A 24,539-nucleotide genomic window follows, 5' to 3' on the forward strand; every position below is an offset into this window, starting at 1 on the left:
TGAGGGCGCACAGCAGAGGATGTAAACAGGAAGGCTGCTTTGACTCCTTAGGGCTTCAGTTAGCAATAATTATTTTTACAAAGTCAAAACATTTGCATCTCTCTTGGGCCATTTAGACATCTGCCCTGTTAATCTGACACTGATTTCCATTGCAACCTCTATTTCTAGATCCTGGGGTTCAGGTTCATAATCACCCAGAACTTGAGGTCTTTCAGCGAGTAGAATTTGTTCTGCCTTCTTCCTGCTCCTCCCATGTTTCTCCTGAGTTCTGACTGGCCTCTGCTGTATCTTGGCCCCAGCACTCCACCTGTACACTGTCCCAAAGAGTGCAAGCGAAGAATTAAAATAAAATTCCAAATGCTTCTATAACCTTTGACCCTTTGACAAAGATAATGTAGGCATGGCTTGAGATGGTTTGAGGTTTGAGGCTGCTTGCCTGAATAATCCCCAGCAAAAGTCCCTAATTCTCTGTATCTTATTAGTAGCAGGCAAGGCATGTGAGAAAATCAAGTAACATCTTCAACCATGAAAACAGGTGTACTGCCTGTGATCACGACCTTCTGAAAGTGACCCCAGAGCTCCAAGAACTCATCAGAAATCTTTAAGAAACTGTGGGCTGAGGTTACAACTTCCTCATAAGAGAATAGGTTGGGCTGTCAAAAGAAACCTGAGTCCAGAAGATCCTTGGAATCTTTGGATGAAGAGTCTGTATACTACCGTAGCATGTCTAAGCCTTTTCAGTTTGCAATTTCCAAGCATGCCCTTGTTTAGTCTTTTGGGCATGGACCAAATGCCCATATGGGACTGTGAAAAAAGTTTCAACACAATTTCAAATGAATTGAAAATTAAACAAAAAATTAACTGTAAGAAAATATGGGTAAATATCTAACCATGGCAAATAAACACAAATCAGGACATGGATAAACGTGAAATACAAATTGCAATGTAAATACTTAAAATCTTACCTCATTCAGGGAAAAATGCAAATTAAAGTAACAAGAAATTATCATTTTGCTCATAAAATGGCAAAATATTGTTAATATAATGGTTAAAATGGAATTGGTAAAACCATTCTGCAAACAATTTAGCAAGATGTATCAAAAGCCTACAGTATCCATATTCTTATTTCAAACAAAACCACTGCTAGAATTTTTTCCTAAGAAAACAACAAATGATATAAACAAAGATTTATGCCAAGATATTCATCACATTCTTCTTAATATCTGGAAAAAAATTAAGACAATCAAAATGTTTAATCATGGGCCATGTTAAAATGCCTTAGGTGATACCCACACAATGAAATATTATGCCAACATGAAAAATGGTATCCTTAAAGATTTTTTAACAATATGAAAAAATACTCAACATTATCAGTTTAAGTATATAAACAATATGAAAGGATTTTTTGTATTATTTCAATTTGTTTTCTAAGTAACAGGCATAGAGACAGAAAGAAATATGCCACAATATTAATTACAGTTATCACAGATTTTGTTTCTTTTTTTTTTTGGTATTTCCCAATTTTCAACAATGAATATGTATCACTTTTCTAATCTGAAAACCACCAATTTCAATAAAAGTATATTATCATGTTTAAAACTAAAATGTAGAAATTATATCAGTATTGCATTTTGTGAACTTTTCTGGGTCTTTAGACATTTTTCAGATAACTAAATTTTTTGAGGTGATACTATTTTTTTATGATAGGTTATAAACTACATGTAACATTCACAGTGCATTTTTATTCCAAATGCAGAAACTATAACAAGAATATAATTAGACCAACTTTAATTTTGCCATAATGAGATAAGAAATCAACTCTACACATGACTTCTTAGAGGCAAAGCTAGTTTTCCTAGAAGAATTGCTTCGCTGCAGCCCTTCTGATGTTGAGGGAAGGGCTTCTGTACAGAACACCCTCCTGGGCTGCATCCCCAGCCTCATTCTGACACTGACCACTGAGCAGCCACTGGCTGGATCACTCTGCTAGCTAGAGCTGTTCTTTTCTATTTTGGAACTTTCTTTCATTAGAACTAAATCTTATGGGTCACATAGCCATTTGCAACTCCTTTCCTAACTCAGATTTGGAAGATACCCAGTTTTTCCAAGCCAAGTAGAAAAAGTTCTATGAGAATGCATAGATCGAATCTCACCTCTGCTAGGACACTCGCCCCACTACTCCTACCCCATTTTGTGCTTGATCTTTGGGTGCTGTTATTTTTCTCTTGCTGACATGTCAATATGCTTTTTTCTCATGGGTTTCTACATAGCACTTTCAATGTGTTGTTGTCATCTCAACAACACAAGTTTCTGAAGCTGCTTCCTTCTTTCTCCTTCTTTTAGATCTTCATAATGTTGAAGACTTGGTTCTACATATGGTACACACGCAATCAACAGTTCATTATTGATATGTTTCTCAGGATTCCCTCTAGAGTTTACGCTTTCTCAAAATCGCATGACTATTCATTCATGCAAGGGCTACGACCTGCCCTTTCCTTACCTGCACTTGAGCACTGCATTTGTGGTGGGCGTTTTGATGGGCAGTAGTAGATCCTTTGTGTAGGCTGCACTGAGAGTCAGGGTGTCACCATCACAGGTCAGGGAAATCAGGACCAGGCGAGGTTCCTGGCGAGCAGTAACCATGTTTCCCTCCTGGTTGATCACAAGCCAAAACCTGCCATTTTCAAAACACAGGATATATGTGAACCATTGACAGGAAGCCAGACTCTGGAGGAGCTCCAATTAGACACTGTTGTCATCTTTGACTTCTTCCCCATAAGCCTGGTGTGTGTGAGTTTGAGAGTGTGTGTCTGTCTGTCCTAAACATCAGCATACAGGACTGAGTCTGTCACTTAATTTCAAAGGGTTTAATAACCACTCAAGCATCCAACATATCTAGAGAACAGTTTGAGCTCTTTGATGGCACGGAAATTAAAGATGTTAATTATATTTTCATCTCAATTTCTAGAAAGCCTGAACGCTTTCATTAAACATGCTCCAAGCAGATGACAAGAATCTATTTTACAGAAAGACTTTAAGGGCAGGAGGAAACACAGTGCCTGGCATCCGGTAGGCAATGGGCTCTCATCGGTGGAAACAGCAGGGCTGTTGCTCATATTGTTCACAGAGCATGGAGTTTAGCTGAGCAACATGCGGTGCCACTTATACTCTGCCAGTCCAGCCCCCCACCTTTAAAAACTTTTAATGTTCCAATATTCGGTGCTGTCCATTCTGCAATTTGCTAAACTAGACAGTATTTTTTTCTCTGGCCCAGTATTCCTGGTCTACAGGTACTTCCTAGAAAAAAAGATAAATGGAGAAATAAGAGCAATAGAAAGAGCCATTTCCAGAACAAGAACAATATGTTTTTGTAGGTTATCTCTCAGCTACCAAAGAAACAAAACATATTGGCATTTCAATCCTTTCAGTACACGCTAATCAAATGATTACAGTTATAGAAGTGAGCATGTGCTTTTGAGATTTCCAGACATAAGAAAAAAGTATGGCCGGTACTTTAGGTCGTTCAAGATATTTCTTGCATCACTTCCAGCAGGGTATCATGGCTGAGCTGTTCAGCTACGCTAGAAAAATATGCTCAGTATAAGCCCTTTCCCTAACTGCCCTTTTATCAGACTTTGTTTCTGCACAGAGGCCTGCCCTGCCCCAAATCCTTGGGACCAGCAGGTGAATATTCTCCCTAATATTCTTCCTGGTAATGGCAGTTTAGATCTTTCTAAAATGCAAATCTAACTTTAAGACCCCCTCATTCAAATCCCTCCATGGTTCCTGCTTTCAGGATAAAACCAACTCCTAAGCAAGGGCATGCACAGCCCTTCATGATCCAGCTGCTGCTCCAGCCATTCTTACCTCCCGAGGTCTTCACACAGGCCAGTCTTTTATACATTTTTTTAAACTGCAGTAAAATAGATATAAAACATAAAATACCTAGCATACTCCTATGTACAGACCCAAAAGAATTGAAAACAGGAACTCAAACAGATATTTGTGTATCAATGTTTATTGCAGCTTTATTCAAAATGCTAAAAAAAGTAGTAACAGCCCAAGTGTCCATCAACAGAGAATGGAATTTTTTTAATGTGATTTTAACCATTTTGAAGCATGCAATTCAGTGGCAGTAAGTACATTCACAGTGTTGTGCAACCATCAGCACTATTTGCAAAACCTTTTCATCACCCCAAACAGAAACTCTGTACCAGTTAAGCAATAACTCCTCGTTTTCCCCTTCCCTCTGCCCCCAATAACATCTAATCCACTTTGTCTCTATAAATTTATCTGCTAGACATTTCATATAATCGGAATCATGCAATATTTGTCCTTTTGTGTCTAGCTTATTTCAATTAGCATTATGCTTTCCAGGGCCATCCATGTTGTAGCACATATCAGAACTTCATTCCTTTTCATGGCTGAATAGTATTCCATTGTGTGTATATACCACATTTTGCTTATCCACTCATCCATCAATGGATACTTGGTTGTTTCCACCTTTTGACTACTGTGAATAACATCATAATAAAGGTTCAACACTCAATGCTGCAAAGAACATTCATCCTATTTATGTCCCAGTTCCTTTTGGTAAATACCTTAGAGTAAGCTTGTCCAACCCATGGCCCGTGGGCCACATGTGGCCCAAGACAGCTTTGAATGCAGCCCAACACAAATTGATAAACTTTCTTAAAACATTATGAGATTTTTTTGTGAATTTTTTTTTTTTTTTTTTTTTTTTTTTTTTTTTTTTTTTTTTTTTTTTTCTCTTTTTTTTTTTTTTTTTTTTTTTTTTTTTTTTTTAGCTCATCAGCTATTGTTAGTGTTAGTGTATTTTGTGTGTGACCCAAGAGAATTCTTCTTCCTATGTGGCCTAGGGAAGCTTAAAGATTGCACAACCCAGCATAGACTATGCCAGCCTTTCCCCAGCATACACCATCCTCTCAAGCCAAGTGTCTTTGCCCAGCTTATTCTCTCTCTGGAAAGTTCTTCTCCCAACTTACTTGTTTAGTTGGTTATCACCTAGGACTGTAAGCCAGTGTTGGCTTCTCTTGATCACACTTTCTGGGAGTGTGTGATGAAGGAAAATAAAGAATTTATCATAGTGTCTGGTACAAAGGCCAGCTCTTCTTATCATCTATTGTAATAGGAGCTCAAAACTGCTTTTGAATCTACGTAGTAAAATTCCAGGGCCCTTTGCCTCTCAGGCCTACAAAAACTAATTCAGTAAATTCTATCACTTTTCAGAGCCTACTATACAAAACATGGATTGTTTTTTTTTTTTTAGACGGAGTCTTTCTGTCGCCCAGGCTGGAGTGCAGTGGTGCGATCTCGGCTCACTGCAAGCTCCTCCTCCCAGATTCACGCCATTCTCCTGTTTCAGCCTCCCGAGTAGCTGGGACTACAGGCGCCTGCCACCAAGCCCAGCTAATTTTTTGTATTTTTTAGTAGAGACGGGGTTTCACCGTGTTAGCCAGGATGGTCTCGATCTCCCGACCTCGTGATCCACCCACCTCGGCCTCCCAAAGTGCTGGGATTACAGGCCTGAGCCACCGCGCCTGGCCCAAAACATGGAATATTTAGGATCCTTGGTTTCCTTCCTGAAGCAAAGATGCATGCATCAGTAACGTTTCAACTATGTCATGAATTGCCCTCTGTCTTGGGAGCTGGTAGGAGAAAGGTTACAGCTCCCATGAGTCCTGTGTTACTTGCTGAGCTGCGAGGGCTTCTCTGGAAAGGAGTTTCAAGTGCAGCCTCACAATGAGACCCGGGGCTGGCCTGAAGCCAGACATTAAAGATTACAAAGCCGTCAGCTCCCCGGGTTTTGCAGCCTTCGCTGAACGCCAGGAATCCACGCAACTCTCAGAATCCAGACAGAACATTAACAAGATCACTCTTTACAAAGCCCTAGTGTGCGAAAGAAAATAAGAGTCCTGGTTCCACTGCTGTGTGGCTCTGAACTCAGCTTCTTTATCCACAAGAGTGCTTGAGAGAATTGGGGAAAATAGCATCTGCAATGCCACCCCTCACTTTTTTTTTTTTTTTTTTTCTTCACTTAGTCTCCCTCTGTGGCCCAGGCTGGAGTGCAGTGGCATAATCTTGGCTCACTGCAACCTCTACCTCCCGGGTTCAAGCGCTTCTTCTGCCTCAGCCTCCTGAGTAGCTGGGATCACAGGTGCGCGCCACCACGCCCGGCTAATTTTTTTTTTTTTTTTTTTCCTTAGTAGAGATGGGGTTTCACCATGTTGGTCAGGCTGGTCTCGAACTCCTGACCTCAGGTGATCCACTCGCCTCGGCCTCCCAAAGTGCTGGGATTACAGGCGTGAGCCACCGCGCCTGAAGGTATTTGTTGAATTGCAGTCATGACTATTATGAGCCCCGCCTTGGTGCGCTCTTGGAGGGCTGGACTCTACAGTTTCAGCTTTCCCCAGGATCTCAAGAAAGTCACTCAAAATAAAGCTACTGGGAACCAATCTCTTTAAGCTAGCCGCCTCCACGAAACGGAGATTAAGAAGTTTGCTCACTGGCAGACACCTGGGAGCGATACCACACCTCAGCAGGAGCACATTACGCCAAAGAGCCAGTGGGAGGTGGAAATCCGCCCACCCCGGGAAAACGGGTCCATGCGCTCAGAGTCCCAGAGCCCCGGGATCTGATGCTGGGGGCTGAGGGTTCCTTTTACTCTTTGGCCTTGTCTCATCCAACTCCAGTTTCTTTGTAATAGGAGGAAGGACCTGTTAGTAGACTCTGCAGACCTTCCCTGCACTCCTCCCTTCTCAGCCCCTTGCCCGAGCCGGATCAGCGCTGCCCCGCGCCCGCGCTCGGCCGTACCTGTCCCGCAGGTTGCCGCTGCGCAGCCCCATGGCCGTGCACTCAGCCTCGCTCACTGGCAACCCCTTGCAGGATTTCACAGGGTAGATCCAGAGCTGCGCCACGGTGCCCACCTGCTGCAGCAGCCGCCGGCGCCGCTTGGGCCATGTGCGGCGCCAGGCGACAGCCCCCAGCGCCACTGCGGTCAGTCCCAGCACGGCGACCCCGAGCCACCCGGGCCGGGGCTGCGCGAGGAGGACAAAGCGGGCCAGCGCGGAGGAACGGGCGGCGCCCATGGCTGGCTTCTCCGCGAGGTGGCGGCGGCAAGGCCGGAGCGCGCTGGTAGCCCCGGGCCGCTGGGGGAAGGTGCGGCCTTTGGCACTGAGCCCAAAGGGTGGGCAGCTCCCGAACCCTTCCGGGCCAATCAGAGCAGTGCGTCCTTCTGGGGGGCGGCGCGGGGAGTGGGAGGTGGCGGCTCAGCTTCCACTTGGTCTGAGCCCCACCGCCTCTGCAACCTTCCGTCGCCTGCAGCTGCAGGGCGCTGTGCCCTCCCCCACGATCGCTGCAAGTGACCAGTTTATTTACTTACGTATTTATGGGGTTATTTGACCTAAAATAAACAATATACAACATTTGCAGGACAAAGCGTGATTTTGAAATTAAAAATCAGATAGCGGGCAGCAGCCTCTCCTAGGAATAGTAGAGAGCGGGTTGGCCCTGCCTGGCCTGCGCGGTGTCCAGCTCTCTGCTGCGGCCGCCCTCCCCGCAGGCTGCCCAAGGTCTAGGGAGCTTCCAAAGAGTGAGGGTCTCGTGGAGGAGGATGCTACCAGGCCATCTGCGCCAGTGAGACAAGGCCAGAGTTCTCCTGGCGGCAGCTCAGAGCAGCAATGGGCGTCTGAGAGCACCTTCTACGCTCCCGGCGCAGAAGTTTAGCACTGCACAAGGTCTCCAGGCTGCTTCTGGCGGGAGGGAATGTCACCTGGTCCTGCAGGCACTCACCTCAGTCACTTGTCACTTCCAAATCAGGTTATATTCCAGTCAACAATATCAGCATACCCGAACAGCATGGTTTAGGAGTCAGGCTCCTGTTTGATGTACCAAGCTATCAAAGGAAAAAATTACTCAAACGCTTATTAAAAAGGTAAGGAAGACTATTCACGGCTATTGTAACAGGGACATCACAATAGGGGAAAGAGATTAAGCTCAGCTCTGTATTACAGCAAAGACTGCTGGGGGTTTATAGCCAAAGAGCAAAGTTCCTCGAGGTCAGTGAATGGAAAATCACTAAGAGGAGACATCAAGTATAGAGGATTATTGATAAACCCACTTAACAGGATTCTACTGAACTAGGCAAGGACTTACACACTGAGGGTGACAGATGAGGAATCTGAGCAGATATCAAGGGTGATCAGATATCAAGGATGGGAGAATACTCTGGAAACTGACTAAGCAGGGTTCTTGCTAAACTGGGCTCTGCAGGGAGCAGGGTGGCAAGGTCAAGGCCTCATGAAGAAAAGGGCTCAGAGGAGACCGAAGTTTGGTCGAGAGCCTGTGTCATCCCCAGCTCAGCCATGGTCCCCTGAGCCAGGAGTGTACCTTTCAAGACTCAGTCAGAATTGACCATGCAGGGCAAGGGTGCCTTGGATGAGAGAAGTGGGAGTTCACCAAGAGAAAAGAACAACACTCTCCTCTAGCTGGCAACTCACTGCAGAGCAGTTCCGTGCTCAGGGAGGCTCTGTCTTTCCTGGCCTGAACACTTATCTGTCCTGCTTTTCTGCTCTATTCTCTTCTCTTCCAACCCCAGGTCACACTCTGTCTGTAAAGGACACAGCTCAGCAGGATGCACCACTTGATCCTCCTCGGAAAGGCAGCTCCGGGGCACCAAATATGTGTTTCTGTTTATCTCCCTCCTGAATTCCTCTTTGAAAATTTAAGAGGAAAAAATGGTTCCCCTATTTTAATGGTTGACTTTAAAGTTCTGATTTTTCAATTTCATCACTTCCAGAATTTACCCAGGGCTACAGCTCACTTACTACTTTTACCTCACAGGGTGCGGGGGATGGTGGTGAGTTTCAGTCCCAGAACCCAGCAAAGGAAAATGGAGGAGGAGGGAACAACCACTCCTCACTGACCACTAGGAAGGCCCCTTGTGGACACTGGCCATCCTGCCACAGACAGGACGCCTGTGTGCCTGCAGCTCACAATGCCCTCACCCCCTGCCAATGACAGAAGCCAGTGTTTGTGGAGTCAGATTGTGTCTCTGGAGGCAATCAGAAAGGGTAAGGAAAAATAAATTGCAGTGACTCAAATTCTAATATAAAGAGAGAAGCCCAGGAAGAAGACTCATAAATACCAAAGATAAAGCAGGATTGAGATTCACGTTTATTAGTTACAAAGAAACTATAAAATTGTAAGTAGGTGAATTCAGCCATATACTATTTCAGTGAGCATTTTTGCTTAAGATCATACCAAAGTAGTTCGTTTTTTTGTTACAAAAAAATTATTTGCATTGAAAAAAATATGTTCATGCTGTCTTCCTTGCAATCCTACTCTCAAAATTCCATCCTCTTTTAAATGTCATCCTCTTCTTTATCTTACTTGGAATTCCAGGTGGTGTATCTGGCAGTTACACACAAACAGATTACTTTTATATGGCTTAATAAAGGTGTAATAGAATATTAAAACTAAGTCTATAAGAAAATTTCCATACTCAAGTACAGCCCAGATTCCATAATGCTAGAGCACATGAGTGAAAAGTCAACAGGAGTCAATGGCCACGTAAAGTCCAATATTAGGCATTTGTGAGTGTGGTAACACGTGTCCTGCACATCAGGTAATCTTGATAGGTAATAAAAGGAACACATTTTAAAACATTTTGCAGCTTTTAGTTGATTCATTAAACTTGCTTTATTCATCAAAAGTCAGGATGTAAAAGCATAATAGCCATGATAACATTCAAAATAGCATTTTGATGATGTTAATTATTTTAAAGCCTTCAGTACCTAAAATTTATACATATACCTTCATATTCCCACCTCTAATACTTTCCTTGCATTAACCTGGAGCATACACAACTTTGAAAAGTCAAAAATCGAGATTGTTTTCCAGGGTAAAGATAGTTGAAGGCTGGATAATAAGGATTTGCTGAGGTATTGCTGCTGCTGTTGTTAAGATCTCAGTCAATCCCTCCTGGTTGCTGAAGCCTGAATAAATAATAAGAATCTCTGGTTATTTGGTTATTTATCCTACTGTTCATAAATAATTCAAGCTCCCACAAAACAGTCACTTATTGAGGTTACACATATAAATGTATGGTGCAGTGCTGTGCAGAAAGCATGGCCTGTTAGCTCTAATTCACATCAGCTCCCAGACCATACATCAGCTGACCTAGCTGAGCCTTTGTTTCTCATTCATAAAATGCCTATTATCATATCTATCTCACAGAGATCCTCTCACAGATAAAGATTACACAAGGCCTTCTGGGGAGCAGAGACAATTGGAAATTGAGGCTGAGTAAACCACAGATGTTCGTTGCCTCCATCCACTGCAAAACAGGATCTGGTTGGATGAGTTTGTGACCAAGTGACATGGAAAACCCTCAGTTGTTAAGGTATCTCACAGCCACTGGGCTCCCTCAGATGCAGAGAACACATGAAAGCCCTTGGCTCACACATTGATCCAGGTCCAGTCAATCATGACTGGAACAGCAGGACACAGGATCAGTTTCACTCAAGCTAGATGGCTCAGGCTTGGGTCCACTCTCCCCAAATAGGGCTTTTAGAAATGCCAGGCACTTAGGAGCTTCACAGTTTCCTCTCTAGTATCAATACTTATTGTATTTCATCAAATCCAAGATATACCAATTGTAAAATGCACCATTATTTTATGCATCACTGATAATTTTATGCATCACTGATATTTTTCAAAAGGCATCCTGAATGTTATAAGAAGCTGACTGATATCAGAGATGTTAGAATAGGATCTCAGAACTGATGAAATATGGTTATGGTTATGCAAATACCTAGTCATAATAGTAGTCAATGGAAGTGTAGTTCCTTTTTGCCCAACTCAAGGGAAAAGCCTGTGTCATGTTTATACCCATTATGGAACCTAAGACTGGATCATGATGGAATGATGGCAATAAAAAACATAACTAATATTTACTGAGTACTTTATTTGTATTGCAATGCTGAAACTTTATATGAATTAATACTCAAGCTAACTTTTGTTGGTTGTTTTGGTAAGTACTATTATTCCCACTTTGTAGATAAGGGTACTGAGACTTAAAGAGAAGTTAAATATCTCATTCAACTTAGGAAGATGTTTGGATTACCAACCCAAGTCTATCTAATGCTAGATCTAGACCTTCTAAGCCACTATGTTACCTGTCCTTAAGGACGGTCAGGTTGTGGATGTCAGGACTGCAAGGGCAAGTAACACACGTGAGAAGCTCAGGCCAGAAACAGAGAGAAGGATGGTCAAGAGTTTTGGAGATGAGGTGACCTTAAGAACTGGGTCATGGATTTTATGAGAGAACTTGCTTAAAAGCTCCAACTTGAGGTCTTCTGACCAACTTTCTCATTCCTTTAATTTGGGAGTTAGGCTTTTGCCCCCAGGAGTCAGGGCTGTATTGGACACAATGAAATCAATGTGAGAACATTATTGTTCTTTTTTTTTTTTTTTTTTTTTTTTTTTTTTTTTTTTTTTTTTTTTTGAGGCGGAGTCTCCACTCTGTCGCCCGGACTGGAGTGGCAGTGGCCAGATCCCGAGCTCACTGCAACTCTCGCCTCCGGGTTTACCGCCATTCTCTGCCTCAGCCTCCTGAGTAGCTGGGACTACAGGCGCCCGCGCCACCTCGCTCCCGGTAGTTTTTTTGTATTTCTTAGTAAGAGACGGGGTTTCCACCGTGTTAGCCAGGATGCGTCCTCGATCCTCCTGACCTCGGTGACCGCCCGTCTCGGCTCCCCAAAGTACTGGACTTACAGGGCTTGGCCAACCGGCCGGCCCGAGAACATTATTTTCTAACTCATGATTCAGGATCCAGTCACTTTGATGCACTGATTTTTTTTTCAAACTTCAATTATACTTTAAAAATACATTTGATAAAAAGCATCCAATTTAAACATTTTTCCCAAGTTGATGTTGAATAATTTAAACATTTCCTCTTCTATCTGAGACAGAAAAAATAAATACAAAACTCTTGAGAATCAGTCACCTTCATTTTCCTATTCCTTAATGATGTTCTGTAATAAGCTGTGAACATATACCTGTCTTTCTGCTGAGCCTCTTCCATCAGCATTTTACCATTAAATGGGAAATAGGGGTGGAGAAGGCTGAGGTAGGAGTACACAGATTACTGTAGGGAACAGAAATTAAGGGCATTTTCCAACTCCAAAGATCAGAACACAAAACTGCTTATTCTCTAAGAATTAAAGCAGCATAACATTAAAAAAATAAATAAAATAAAATAAAATAAAATAAACATAAGAAAATGCAGCAATGGCTCCAAGACAGGGTATTCAGAAGCAAAGCTGACCCTTTACCATATTACCCTAGTGGATCCGTCACTACACCATCCAATACACGGGGTCACCAACTCTCAGGCTTCCAATTTTTTCCACTGAATAATAGATCCCAAAAAGCGGAGATGACTTGTATAATTCCCTCTCAGAAGGATCACACAGGCGGTAGCTGAAACAAACAAAAATTCAATCATCAGACACAAAAGGAAATAATAATCGAAATATTCTCAATAGAACTCAAGTTTGCCTTCCAACTTATTTATAAATACACAGCAAACCTTTTCTAAAATGTTGACAGAGAAGTCTGTGGACAATTAGTCAAACTGCAAATAATTCTAGCTTTTCTAGAAGTATCCTGAAAGTCTATGCAATTTCTCCATGGCTTCAGTTTAAGGCCAAAAAGAAAAAATGTATGTGTACATATAAAATAAATACTTTGTCTATATGAGTACCTTCGACTTCACAACTCATTGAAACAAATGCCCCTGAAAACACAAAACGGAATGGCCCTGAACTCTACAAATCTTCTGTCTAGTGCATTTAAGCACCATGCTTTCAATCCCCTCCCGGTTTATAAGCCCAAAGCTGGGGTTCACTGGTGAGCAAAAATTCAGACAGCTATGCAGTTGTCAGGTGGGTCTGGACTACTGCAGAAGTTAGTCTTTTCCCATTGTCCTGTCTAAAAATAATAATAAATTTCATAGCATCTTAAATAATTATCACTACATCTTAAAAATCAAAAACAAAATAGAATTGCAAATCTGAAAGCATCATGAAATAACCTCTTCTCTAAGCTAAACCCATTGGAAACAATCCACAAAACAGAGGAAAGAGAAACAAAATAGAATATAGCTCCAAAGAATGTTAAGCCTAAATTACTATCTTCATTGGGAACTAAAGTCAGCCAAACTTCTTTAAATAACAAAACAAGAGAAATCCTTAGCATAAAAAAAGCTCCTCAATAAAAAATCTCTGACAATTCATTACATTCATTTTTTTTCTAATATTTCATTATGTAGTTTCAATTATTCTCATATTCCTTGATATTGATTCTAATGGAGGAATCTGAGTTGCAATAAACATGATTAAATAAAGTGTTTGAGGCCTAAATTTGGAAAGGCACATATAAATATTATTAAAAATTGATATGAGAGACATTAAAATTTCAAAATGTAGTATTATACAATTAAAAGTTTATCAAAGCTGGGCACGGTGGCTCATGCCTGTAATCCCAGCATGCTGGGAGGCAGGTGAATCACTGAGGCAAGGAGTTTGAGATTAGCCTGGCCAACGTGGTGAAACCCTGTCTCTACTAAAAATACAATAATCACCCAGGTATGGTGGCGCACACCTGTCGTCCCAGCTACTCAGGAGGCTGAGGCTGGAGAATCACTTGAACCCAGAAAGCAGAGGCTGCAGTGAGCTAAGACCACGCCACTGCACTCCAGCCTGGGGGAAAGAATGAGATTCCTCTCAAAAAAAAAAAAAAGAGTTTATCCAAGGCACTAGAGGATCCATCCAGGAAAAGAGAGAAAGCAACAATGCTCTCATTAACCAATAGACACAAATCAGTCAGAAGGTAGAGTGGAAGGTGCTCCAGAGAGAAAGGTCATATCTTCCCTAAAGCAGACATAGCACCTAAACCCATAGGTAGTTCTGGGGTGGAGATAATATTTAAAATACACTGGCCGTGGTGGTATTCTACCTCTTCAGGGTGTCCAGTGGCTCTTTCCTGTCTATGATTCCAGTGTCTGGGTCCACCGTGGTCAAAATACACCTGTCATGCAATAACCAAGGGTTAGGTGATGGTCAGGAACCAATGGGTGGGCCACACCGCAGTCCTGGGGTCTAGCAAGGCTCATTACCTGGGGCATGCCATTATCTTTTTCACTTCTACACTACCGATTAGGAGTTTATCCCAGGTATCCTAAGAGAAAAGAGAAAGTTATCTTTTAAATGGAGGCTTCATTAGTCTTTGAGTCTGTTTATTCTTTGGCTCATATAAAGTATGAAACTATTATAGCAGAAGAAAGCAGCACAAGGTGACACCAAGAAATATCTCCCAGAGGACTCAAAGGGAGGCAGCATACTGGCAAGCTCAGTATGCCACCTCTTGACTCCCAGTCTCAAAATCCTGATTCCATCATCACAGGGATGACAGATCTTCTATACGGTGCAGTTTGCCATGAGAGTCATAAATTAACAGAAAAGTCAATGTGTGGGTATACAATGAGAAATGTATAACTTGCAAGACAAGTCCACACTTTCCTTATAGCTAAGCTGCAATAGAACCCAAGTTACAATCTGAAGGTTCTTTGAAGATTGGGGACATCACCCAAGAGAAGGCAGTCATGATTCACACATTCAATGCTGCCACCTCCACAGACAGGCAGCCTGCTAATGGGGTCTTGATCCCACTGCCACTGACTGTGCCTTGCCTTCCCACCCTTGAACGTGGGCACCACCAACACTTGCCTCAGGGATGAACTCAATCCTCACAACTTTGAGGGAGGTGCTATCATGAGCCCCATTTTACCCAGAGAAATGGAGAACTAGAGAGATACAAAATTATCTCAAGGTCACACCAGAGGATGTAAAGCAGCTGGGTTTGAAATCTTTCTGATTCTGAAGGTAGGAGTTTGAACCACCCAGCTTTTAACCATATATATGTTTATATGGGCACACACACATATACAGAAACATATATGAGGGATATAGAGATCGTATTATATATATATATAATATGATTTCTTTTTATACACACACACACACACATACATATACATATACATATACATATACATATACATATACATATACAAGGTGGTTATGTGGATCATATTGTAGGGAGGCAAAATATCACCTCTACCCTCTTAGGGTTTTTCAGCTGGGCCTGATAATTAAATTGACATAAGATAGATCAACAGGAGAAATGCACACATATTTGTTGAATATAACTTTTATGTGGCACAGGAACCTTCATGACAAAATGAAGATGCCATTAGAGTTGAACACTTATATTATATACAGAACTGGGCAAAGATGTGGCAGGACTAGGGTACTTAACGGAGTAGAGAGGGACAGGGAAGATGAGGATTGGTTTCACAGAGTTTGTACAGATTTCCCTTGGCCTCAACTTTCTGTCCTTGATAATAAGCATGACATTTTCCTTCTGGTACTGGGAGACATCTTTTACACAGGAATTTCATCTCCTGCTTGTAAGAAACAGAAGGAAGGGCAGAGTGATCCTCTTGCGCCTCTGTTTTTCAAGTGTCCTTAACTCAAAAAAGTCAATATGCTGGAGCGGCATGTTTGGGGGTCATGTGATTTTAACTCCTTCAATATTACATATAGATATATAACATGATACATGATATGGTTTGGGTCTGTGTCCCCACCAAATCTCATGTCGGATTGTAATCCCTATTGTTGGAGGTGGGACCTGGCGGGACGGAATTCAGTCATGCGGGTGGATCTTTCATGAATGGTTTAGCACCATCGCCTTGGTGCTGTTCGTTCTCGTGATAGTGAGCGAGTTCTTGCGAGATCCTGTTGCTTAAAAGTGTCTGGCATTTCCCTTTAGCTTTCTTGCTGCTGCTTCTGCCATGTAGGAAGCTGGACCTCCTTTATTTCCCACCATGATTGGAAGCTTCCTGAGGCCTCCCCAGAAGCAGAAGCCGCTCTGTATCCTGTACAGCTTGCAGAACCATGAACCGCTTTTCTTTCTTTCTTTTTTTTTTTTTTTTTTTTTTTTTTTTTTTTTTTTTTGAGGCAGAGTCTCACTCTGTTGACCAGGCTGGAGTTCAGTGATTCAATCTCGGCTTACTGCAATCGCAACCTACGCCTCCCAGATTCAAGCGATTCTAGTGCCTCAGCCTCCTGAGTGGCTGGGATTACAGGCACGTGCCACCACGCCCGGCTAATTTTTGTATTTTTAGTACAGATGGGGTTTCGTAATGTTGGCCAGGCTGGTCTCGAACTCCTAACCTCAGGTGATCTGCTCCCCTCGGCCTCCCAAACTGCTGGGATTACAGGGTGTAAACTACCACGCCCAGCCTAAACCTCTTTTCTTCATAAATTATCCAGTCTCAGGTATTTCTTTATAGCAATGTGAGAACAGACTAATACATATACCCAGGCATATTACAACCTTTTGATTTTATGATGCGTTTATTGGGAGGTAACCCCATGGTAAGTCAAGAAGCATTGGCACACACGGGAGGGGGTGTATATAGAGCTATATAAAGTTTGCAGGCCCCTCCGTGAATAGGGAGGCCATCTGTATTCTTTATCTGTAAGGCACCATGCCTGTCTCTGCTGATACCTACTGACTTAAGGTTTGAATTTCACAGGGCAATCCTCAGGTCTCAAGGTAGGAGGCATCAGGATAGGGGGCCTCACTACTGCCTCCGTAAATCAACAACATAGACTGTGAGTCTAAGGAATTTGGAGAAAAAATCGTCTCAAGTTAGGAACCAAAGAAACCTATTCCTACTTACCTGGCTGCTTCGCTTGGGCAGGAGGCATAAGAAGTCTGAAGTCTCTGCAGGAGGCAGAGCAGGGCAGCGGGTAGGGACTAACCCCATAACTTTTCCCCCTATACCACTGATGACTAGGCCATGTCTGGTCCTCCTTCAGCGGTAAGCCAGCCCTTCCAACCCCCTCCCGCGCCTACAGTGGTGCTTCAGCAAATGCAAATGGTTCTCCAGTACCTACCGGGTCTTCAAAACTCAGAAATCTCCTACAGGGCAAGACCACAGCTATAGACTGAAGTAGGGAGGTCTCCATGGATGCACTGGGTTCTAAATCGTCCTTTAGGAAACTGCTGCTTTGTGGAAATAAACGCCACGTTCCAACTAACCAGTTGAGGATAACTGTGTGTACACATCGTGGGTAAGGAATGGAATCGCCATGTCCTACTCAGGACTTACTACAAGCACTCCTAGCCAGCAACTTATTGCGCAAAACTACAAGACAACCACAGCGGGTGGCTAACCTCCTGGCAGATCGTGACCTCCGATGGAAGGCAGCTACTGTACTGGGAAGTGAGGACCGATGGGTACCCTGGCCTAAAAGGCGGCCAGGAAGCCTGGACACCTTTCACCACACGAGGGCGCTGCGGACACAGGAATGGGAGCCGACTCAGCCGCCTTGTGCTGAAAGCACCCAGGCCCTGCAAGTATCTTCGGTTCACTTTTTGTTTTATTCTTTCAGGAGTGCTGACGAATTTAAGATTTCCAAGCCACATAACGGTGGTAATTTTGCGTCGTTATTATGATAGAAAGCAGGCACAAATTCAGTTAGTCATCTATTCTCACTGTTAGACAACCGCAAGGCGCCGTTTAGAAGAGCAAATTGTCTGGGTTCGTTAAGAATCCTCTGCAGCACCCACAGATGCCAGCTCTAGTTACTTCCTAAAATAGTAATCACCACATATAATCATATATATTCTCACCCTAATCTGATCATTGTCAGCATTTTGGTGTAAAGCATTATTTGCAGTTTAAAAAAAAAACCTATGCTAATTAAGTTTAAATGCAATTATTAATTCAGTTATTAAAAATGATACACTTTATACTATTAAAATACATTTAATAATGCATGGAATTTTATTCCATTATATTCTACTAGACATACATAACAGTGAAATAAGCTATTTGGTAAGTTCCAGTGTCTCCTCAAAGGAAGACACACACGTGACCAACAAGCGTATGAAAAAATGCTCAATATCACGGATCACTAGGGAAATGCAAATCAAAACCACAATGAGCTACCATCTCACACCAGTCAGAATGGCTATTACTAAAAAATCAAAAAATAACAGGTGCTGGCGAGGCTGTGGAGAAAAGGGAAGGTTTACATACTGTTGGTGGGAATGTAAATTGCTTCAACCACCGTGGAAAGCAATCTGGGGATTTCTCAAAGAACTTAAAATAGAACCGTCATTCAACCCAGCAATCCCATTATTGGGTATACACCCAAAGCAATATAAAGCATTCTACCACAAAGACACATGCACACGTATATTCATCACAGCACTGTTCACAACAGCAAACACATGGAATCAACCTGTCAACAGTGGACTGGATAAAGAAAATGTGGTATACAAACATTATGGAATACTCTGCAGCCATTAAAAAAAAAACACGAGATTATGTCCTTTGCAGCAACATAGATAGAGCTGGAGGCCATTATTCTGAAAGAATTAATGCAGGAACAGAAAACCAAATACCACATGTTCTCACCTATAAATGGAGGCTAGATATTGAATACACATGGATACAAAGAATGGAACAACAGACACGCGGGCCTACTCGAGGGTGGAGGGTAGGAAGAGGGTGAGAATTGAAACACTATCGGGTACTATGCTTATTACCTGGCTGACAAAACAGCCTGTACACCAAACCCCCAGCAACACACAATTTATTTATATAAAAAACCTGCACCCGTACCCCTGCACCTAAAAAAAATGTTGGAAAGAAAAAAATAAATAAGTAAATAAGTAAAGAAAAAGATTCCAGGGTCTTCCCTAAACACAAAATCAGCTCGAGACGCTTAGTGCGCCCCCTGCTGGTAACCAACCTTTGCTGGTAACCAACCTTTCCGCAGTCTGCCGAAATCCGGGTCCCAATGACATTTACTTAGAGTGACGGGATAAAACCAGGGAGTTTCCCAGATGAAAGAAGCAAGGAAAGGAAGAGGAAAATGCAAGGAGGAGGGGGAGTACTATACATAAGGGGCTCAGCCCTGAGGAAATAATCCCGAGAATTTGCTATGAATGAATGTGTGCACATCTTATAAATACTAAATTAAGACTAGAGGGTTTTCCATCACAAGCAGCACCCAGAGAGAGAAGTGAAATAAGGGTGGGGCGGGTGGGTGTTGTGGAACACACAAATGAGGGTGTTTGTCTGTTTGAAACCTTCATTAGAATCCAAATAGGCATTTGCCAAGCAAAAAATTAGATGTATGAAACTTAAAAGGTGACTACTAACGAAGAGTCTCCCTTCCTCTTTTCCTGTCTCTCTTTCCATAGATGCATATGAATGTGTATACACACACACACACACACGGGTCTATATAGACACACAGATGCATGGCTATACCCATAGAGAGAGAGGAAGTAGATACAGATGTAGAGAATATATATCTCTACCTATATAGTCCATCTCTCTATGTATAGCCAGAGAGAGAGAGTGCAGAGTCAGGTGAAAATAGAAGCCAAGGCAAGTTCTCAAATACCAGCTGGCACAGAAGGACAAGACCTCTGAGAGTGAGGTGGAAAGAGCCTGCATGGTCTGCTGTGGCAATGGGCTATGAAAGAAATCACTTGGAAGAGCACAGATCAGAGCAGCAGTTCAAATTAGATCCACGGCCACCAAGCCTCTGGGAGCCAGTTCCTGGAGCCTCCTGCCACTGCCGTCCAGGCCCCTTCCTCTGCTTCATCTCAGTCACAGGATTGGCGCCTCCCTTTCGTTGCTCCTGGTTTTCTATGCATGTGTTTATGATATTGTGTTGTACACACAATTGTTAGAAGCAACTTTAAACTATTTTGTGATAAATTGAGGGAATAATAAACAAGACTGTTCTGTTTCTAAATCCATAGCAATTTTTCTGACTTGGCATCAGTGACTCTACATGATTATAGAAAGCTCAAAGTCACCTACTGGAGAGCCGCTAAATATACATGGGGCACATGTGCAATAATCATTATTCAGGTATTTCAAAAGGGTGTGCCCAGTCTAGACAACACGATATAACCTTGTCTCTACCAAAATTACAAAAATTAGCCAGGTGTGGTGGTGTGTGCCTGTGGTCCTAGCTACTCAGGAGACTTGAGGCAGGAGGATGGCTTCAGCCTGGGAGGCAGAGGTTGCAGTGAGCTGAGATCACGTCACTGCACTCCAGCCTGGGCGACAGGGTGAGACCCTGTCTGGAAAAAAACGAGGATGTGAGCCTATATCTATTAACACTGAATACTTTTCAAGGTGTCACTGAGTGAAAAAAGCACAAGGCACATTTTAGGTGTGTGTGTTTATGTATAATAGAGGACGATTCCATTCACATACAAAATCTGTATACATAGCTATGTGTACACATTTATAGCAATAAATCTGGAAGGCTCCTCGCCAACATTTAAACATTGTTTTTCATAATAAATCTTGATTTTCTTCTTTTGCCTTTTTGCTTTATTTTTTATAAGAGGTATAAACCCAACAGCACATCTTAAAAATAACTTTCGTCTAGATAGTTTATCAGATTCTCTCTGACATCAAATACATGATGTCTTTTCCAACACCAATTCTGCAATTCTCTGACACCAACTGGGTGTCCAACAATTCAACCCAATTCTGACACTCACTACTAGAAGCAAGTAGAGATACCTTAGGTAAGTCCTACAAGACTTCCCCCCATCCCAGATGCCAGCCAAGTGCAGGCCAACCATGCTTCTCACCAACCGGCTATAAATTGAGGGTTCCCACAATCCCCTCCTAAGGTTTGACAAGTTTCTAGAATGACTCCCAGAACTCAAAAAAAGCTTTACTGTTGTTCCCAACTTATTTTAAAGGATGCAACTCAGGAACAGCCCAGTGGAAAAGCTGTCTAGGGCAAGGGATGGGGACGGGGGCTCTCTGAGTTTTCATGCCCTCTCTGGGTGCACCACCCTCCCAGAACTTCAATGTGTTCTCCAACTCGGAAGCTCTCCAAACCCCATCTTTCAGGGGTTTTTGGAAGTTTTATTTCATGTAAATGATTGGTAAAATCATTGGCCATTGGTAACTGAACTCAACCTCCAGCCCCTCTCCCTTCCCCTGAGGTTAGGGCTGGGTAGGACTGAAAGTCCCAACCCTCTAATCATGGCTTAGTCTTTCTGAGAACCAGCTCCCATCTGTCTAGGGACACCCCTCATTCCCCAAGAGTCATCTCACTAGCATAAAGTAAGGTATGATTGAAAGGGGCTTGCTATGAATGACAAAAGAAACTCCTCTCACCCCTGTCACTCAGGAAATTCCAAGGGCTTAGGAGCTCGTGCCAGGAACCAGAGACAAAGACCAAATATATACTTCCTATTACACCAGAGTTAAATGATCTGAAACCAAAAGTTATTTTTTTTCTATTCTTAAGACATACAAGCTAATGAATATTCCTTAATGTCATATTTCAAAATTTAATCACTCTTCTTACAAAGAAAGACCATGCCATAGTTCCTGCATTTGGATCCAGTTCATATCAAGCAAGTCTTCAGCATCCACTGCCCGCAAACACACACACACACACACACACACACACACACACACACACACACACATGCCCTATCCAGAGTGCCTCTTTCCCACTGGGATCCTGCAAGTCTGATGTCCTGACCTCAGCTGCAGCCCTCTACCTACTGAAACCTTGATCCCACTTGGCCCTGAGACCCTTGCAGGCAGACACAGTGAGGTTGTCTCTGTTGTCTTAGCATCTATCTCAGAGATTAGCACTAAGGAAACAAACATTTGTTGCAAATATGAATATTTCAGAATTTGGGGACTAAGACAGGATGCCATACACTAAGAATTACCAACTTAAATAAGGCATTACTTTTCACTTAACAAATTAGTAAAAATTATAGCGATGCCGGCAAGAGGACAATGAAAAGGGCACATTTATGCTCACCTTGAGGGAATATAAATTGGTACAAGGTTTCTGGAAAGCAATTTGGCAATATATACAGAGAGCCTTTAAAATGCTGCATTAGCATTTCCTAAGAATACTTTTGGAAATGTAGATACGGACCATTTTACAAAGCTGCTCATTATTTATGTAAGAGAAAATGGAAAACAACCTAAATGCTCAATCCTAAGGGAATGGTTAAACAAGTTATTGCAGAGTCAGTCACAGGATGGACTCATATGGAACCAATGGAACCACGCGAATGAAGGGTTTGCAAAGACAGAGCTGGTTGCCATATGCCATTAAATGAAAATGGTGGAATTTAATACTATTTATACAATATCGCATAAACCATACTGGAAACACAACAAAATGTTACCACAGACTACATTTTAATAGTACAATGATGAAGAATTTTTAAATTTCACTTTAAGCTCTGGGATACATGTGCAGAATGCACAGGTTTGTTACATAGGTATACCCGTGCCACGGTGGTCTGCTGCACCTGTCAACCCATCATCTAGGTTTTAAGCCCCGCATGCATTCTGTATTTGTCCTAATGCTCTCCCACCCCTTAACCCCAACCCCGAGAGGCCCTGGTGTGTGTTGTTCCCCAGTGAGGAATTTTGTGTGTTTCTTCAATCTCTACTGTGTTTTCAAGCTGTGCAAAGAAGATGAATTACTTTTAAAAATGTCTTTTACAATCAGAAAAAAATTAACTATCTGAAAAGTTTCTTGAAATTCGTCATTGAAATGTTTTCCACAGCCCTGGTTCCAGACTCCCTGGGCTTTCTCATGACCCCATGTTTGAACGGCACTGTGTGGAGACCCAGTGTGCTTTATCCTTCAAGGATAAGTATCCTCACATGACACAATAGCTGGTGTATGCTCCTATGGAATCGCATGGGACACATTTCTGTAAACCAATAAGGTTACAGAAACAGTTCTGTAAACCAATAATGTGCCTGGACTGCTTTTCAGCACGCTTGGGCATATTAAATGTGCCTGGAGGCATCTGCTGTTTGGGACACTTGGACCTGGAAAATCCTAGCAGAAGAGAAAGACAGAAGCCTAAGGCTTTTTTTTTTTTTTTTTTTTTTTTTTTTTTTTTTTTTCCTTTGAGACAGAGTCTCACTCTGTCACCCAGGCTAAAGTGCAGTGGCACAATCTTGGCTCACTGCAACCTCTGCCTCCCAGGTTCAAGCAATTCTCCTGCCTCAGCCTCCCAAGTAGCTGGGATTACAGGCATCCACCACCATGCCCAGCTAATTTTTGTATTTTTAGTAGAGATGGGGTTTCACCATAGTTGTCAAGCTAGTCTCGAACTCCTGACCTCAGGTGATCTGACTGCCTCGGCCTCCCAAAGTGCTGGGATTATATGCATGAGCCACGGTGACTGGACCGCCTGAGGCTTTTTTAGAAGCTGGCTTCTGTTCTCTGGAGACCACCTACTCTTAAAATCACCAGCAACAGGCTACAGAAAGGGAAGCAGAGCTCCTGAGATGTGGCTGTGTTGTTCTGAAGTGTATTCACTGGTTGGGACATTCTGCAGGGCTGACGTGGGTCTGTGTGTTCCACCCACATAGCAGTTTCCTCTCAGGGGAGGTTATGGCCATGAGAATTTTAGTGGCTAATGGACATCAGACATCCTAGTCTCCCACTCCGGGCTTGACTGGGTGTCCCACATGACCAACAGCAGAGGTTGGGAGGGGCAGCTACCAACTGAATTCCCAAAGGCAGTAGGCTGTGCTGGACTGCTTTTCAGCACGCTAAGTCCATGCAGTGACTCACAGTCCTCTAGAGGACAGCAAGAGAAAGGTATGGGGGGTCATGGTCTCCGAGATCACTCCTGCCTACCTCCACTCTGCCATCTCTACTCCAACATCTGTATTTGAAGGGCTGGTCTCTGGGGTAGCATTGTAAAGTGAATGACCACTCCTTACAACGGATTGATAAGCGTGCATTCATGTATCACATTCACTCGAGGGGAATACCGTGAACTACCATCACTGAAGACAAACTCCCTCCTTGGTCTGAAATATAGCATATTTACAGTAGATGAGACCTGATAAACACAATTCGATGGCCAAATCCTTGCCTCGAATTCAGTTCAACAAGGTCTCATACAAAGCCTTGCTCACTCAGGGCCAGGAATAAACTAGAAAAAGCATGGTGAAGGAAATCTCGAGAAATAGACTTTAAGAGACTGTTAAAATTAAACAAGCTCACTTACAAAAAAGCTAGAACACAGCATGTGCAATATGAGTTTTTTTGTTTGTTTGTTTTGTTTTTGTTTTTGTTTTTGTGAGACGGAGTCTTGATCTGTCACCCAGGCTGGAGTGCAGTGGCACCATCTCGGCTCACTGCAAGTTCCGCCTCCCGGGTTCACGCCATTCTCCTGCCTCAGCCTCCCGAGTAGCTGGGACTACAGGCGCCCGCCACCATGCCCAGCTAATTTTTTTTTTTTTTTTTTTTTTGTATTTTTAGTAAAGATGGAATTTCACTGTGTTAGTCAAAATGGTCTCGATCTCCTGACCTCATGATCCGCCC

At 42.8% G+C, this 24,539-nt stretch overlaps 2 protein-coding genes across 6 annotated transcripts in view; both read right to left on the reverse strand.

Moving 5' to 3' along the window:
- Window positions 1–9,103, reverse strand: part of MTARC1 (mitochondrial amidoxime reducing component 1) — a 29,547-nt gene extending 20,444 nt beyond the window's left edge. For all 3 annotated transcript variants that reach the window (XR_001885087.1, XM_017869999.1, XM_017870000.1), the window contains exons 1-2: window positions 6,835–9,103; window positions 2,501–2,674 (exon numbers count right to left, since the gene is read on the reverse strand). Coding sequence is in view for 2 of the 3 variants with exons in the window: in XM_017869999.1 (XP_017725488.1) it covers window positions 2,501–2,674; window positions 6,835–7,109 (449 nt within the window). In the remaining variant the exon portion in view is untranslated. The remainder of the gene's footprint in view (window positions 1–2,500; window positions 2,675–6,834) is intronic.
- A 69-nt stretch (window positions 9,104–9,172) lies between these two features.
- MTARC2 (mitochondrial amidoxime reducing component 2) overlaps window positions 9,173–24,539 on the reverse strand; it is a 40,544-nt gene continuing 25,177 nt past the window's right edge. Inside the window, exons 5-8 of one of the 3 annotated variants that reach the window (XM_017870002.1) lie at window positions 14,201–14,262; window positions 14,041–14,112; window positions 12,365–12,504; window positions 9,173–10,016 (exon numbers count right to left, since the gene is read on the reverse strand). In XM_017870002.1, coding sequence (XP_017725491.1) covers window positions 12,381–12,504; window positions 14,041–14,112; window positions 14,201–14,262 — 258 coding nt within the window. In that variant the 3' untranslated portion in view covers window positions 9,173–10,016; window positions 12,365–12,380. Of the gene's footprint in view, window positions 10,017–12,349; window positions 12,505–14,040; window positions 14,113–14,200; window positions 14,263–24,539 lie in introns of all 3 variants that reach the window. The other 2 variants (XM_017870003.1, XM_017870001.1) reach the window with 2 other exon arrangements.

The sequence above is a fragment of the Rhinopithecus bieti genome, unplaced genomic scaffold (assembly GCF_001698545.2).
Source record: "Rhinopithecus bieti isolate Rb0 unplaced genomic scaffold, ASM169854v2 scaffold_1673, whole genome shotgun sequence".
Lineage (NCBI taxonomy): Eukaryota > Metazoa > Chordata > Mammalia > Primates > Cercopithecidae > Rhinopithecus > Rhinopithecus bieti.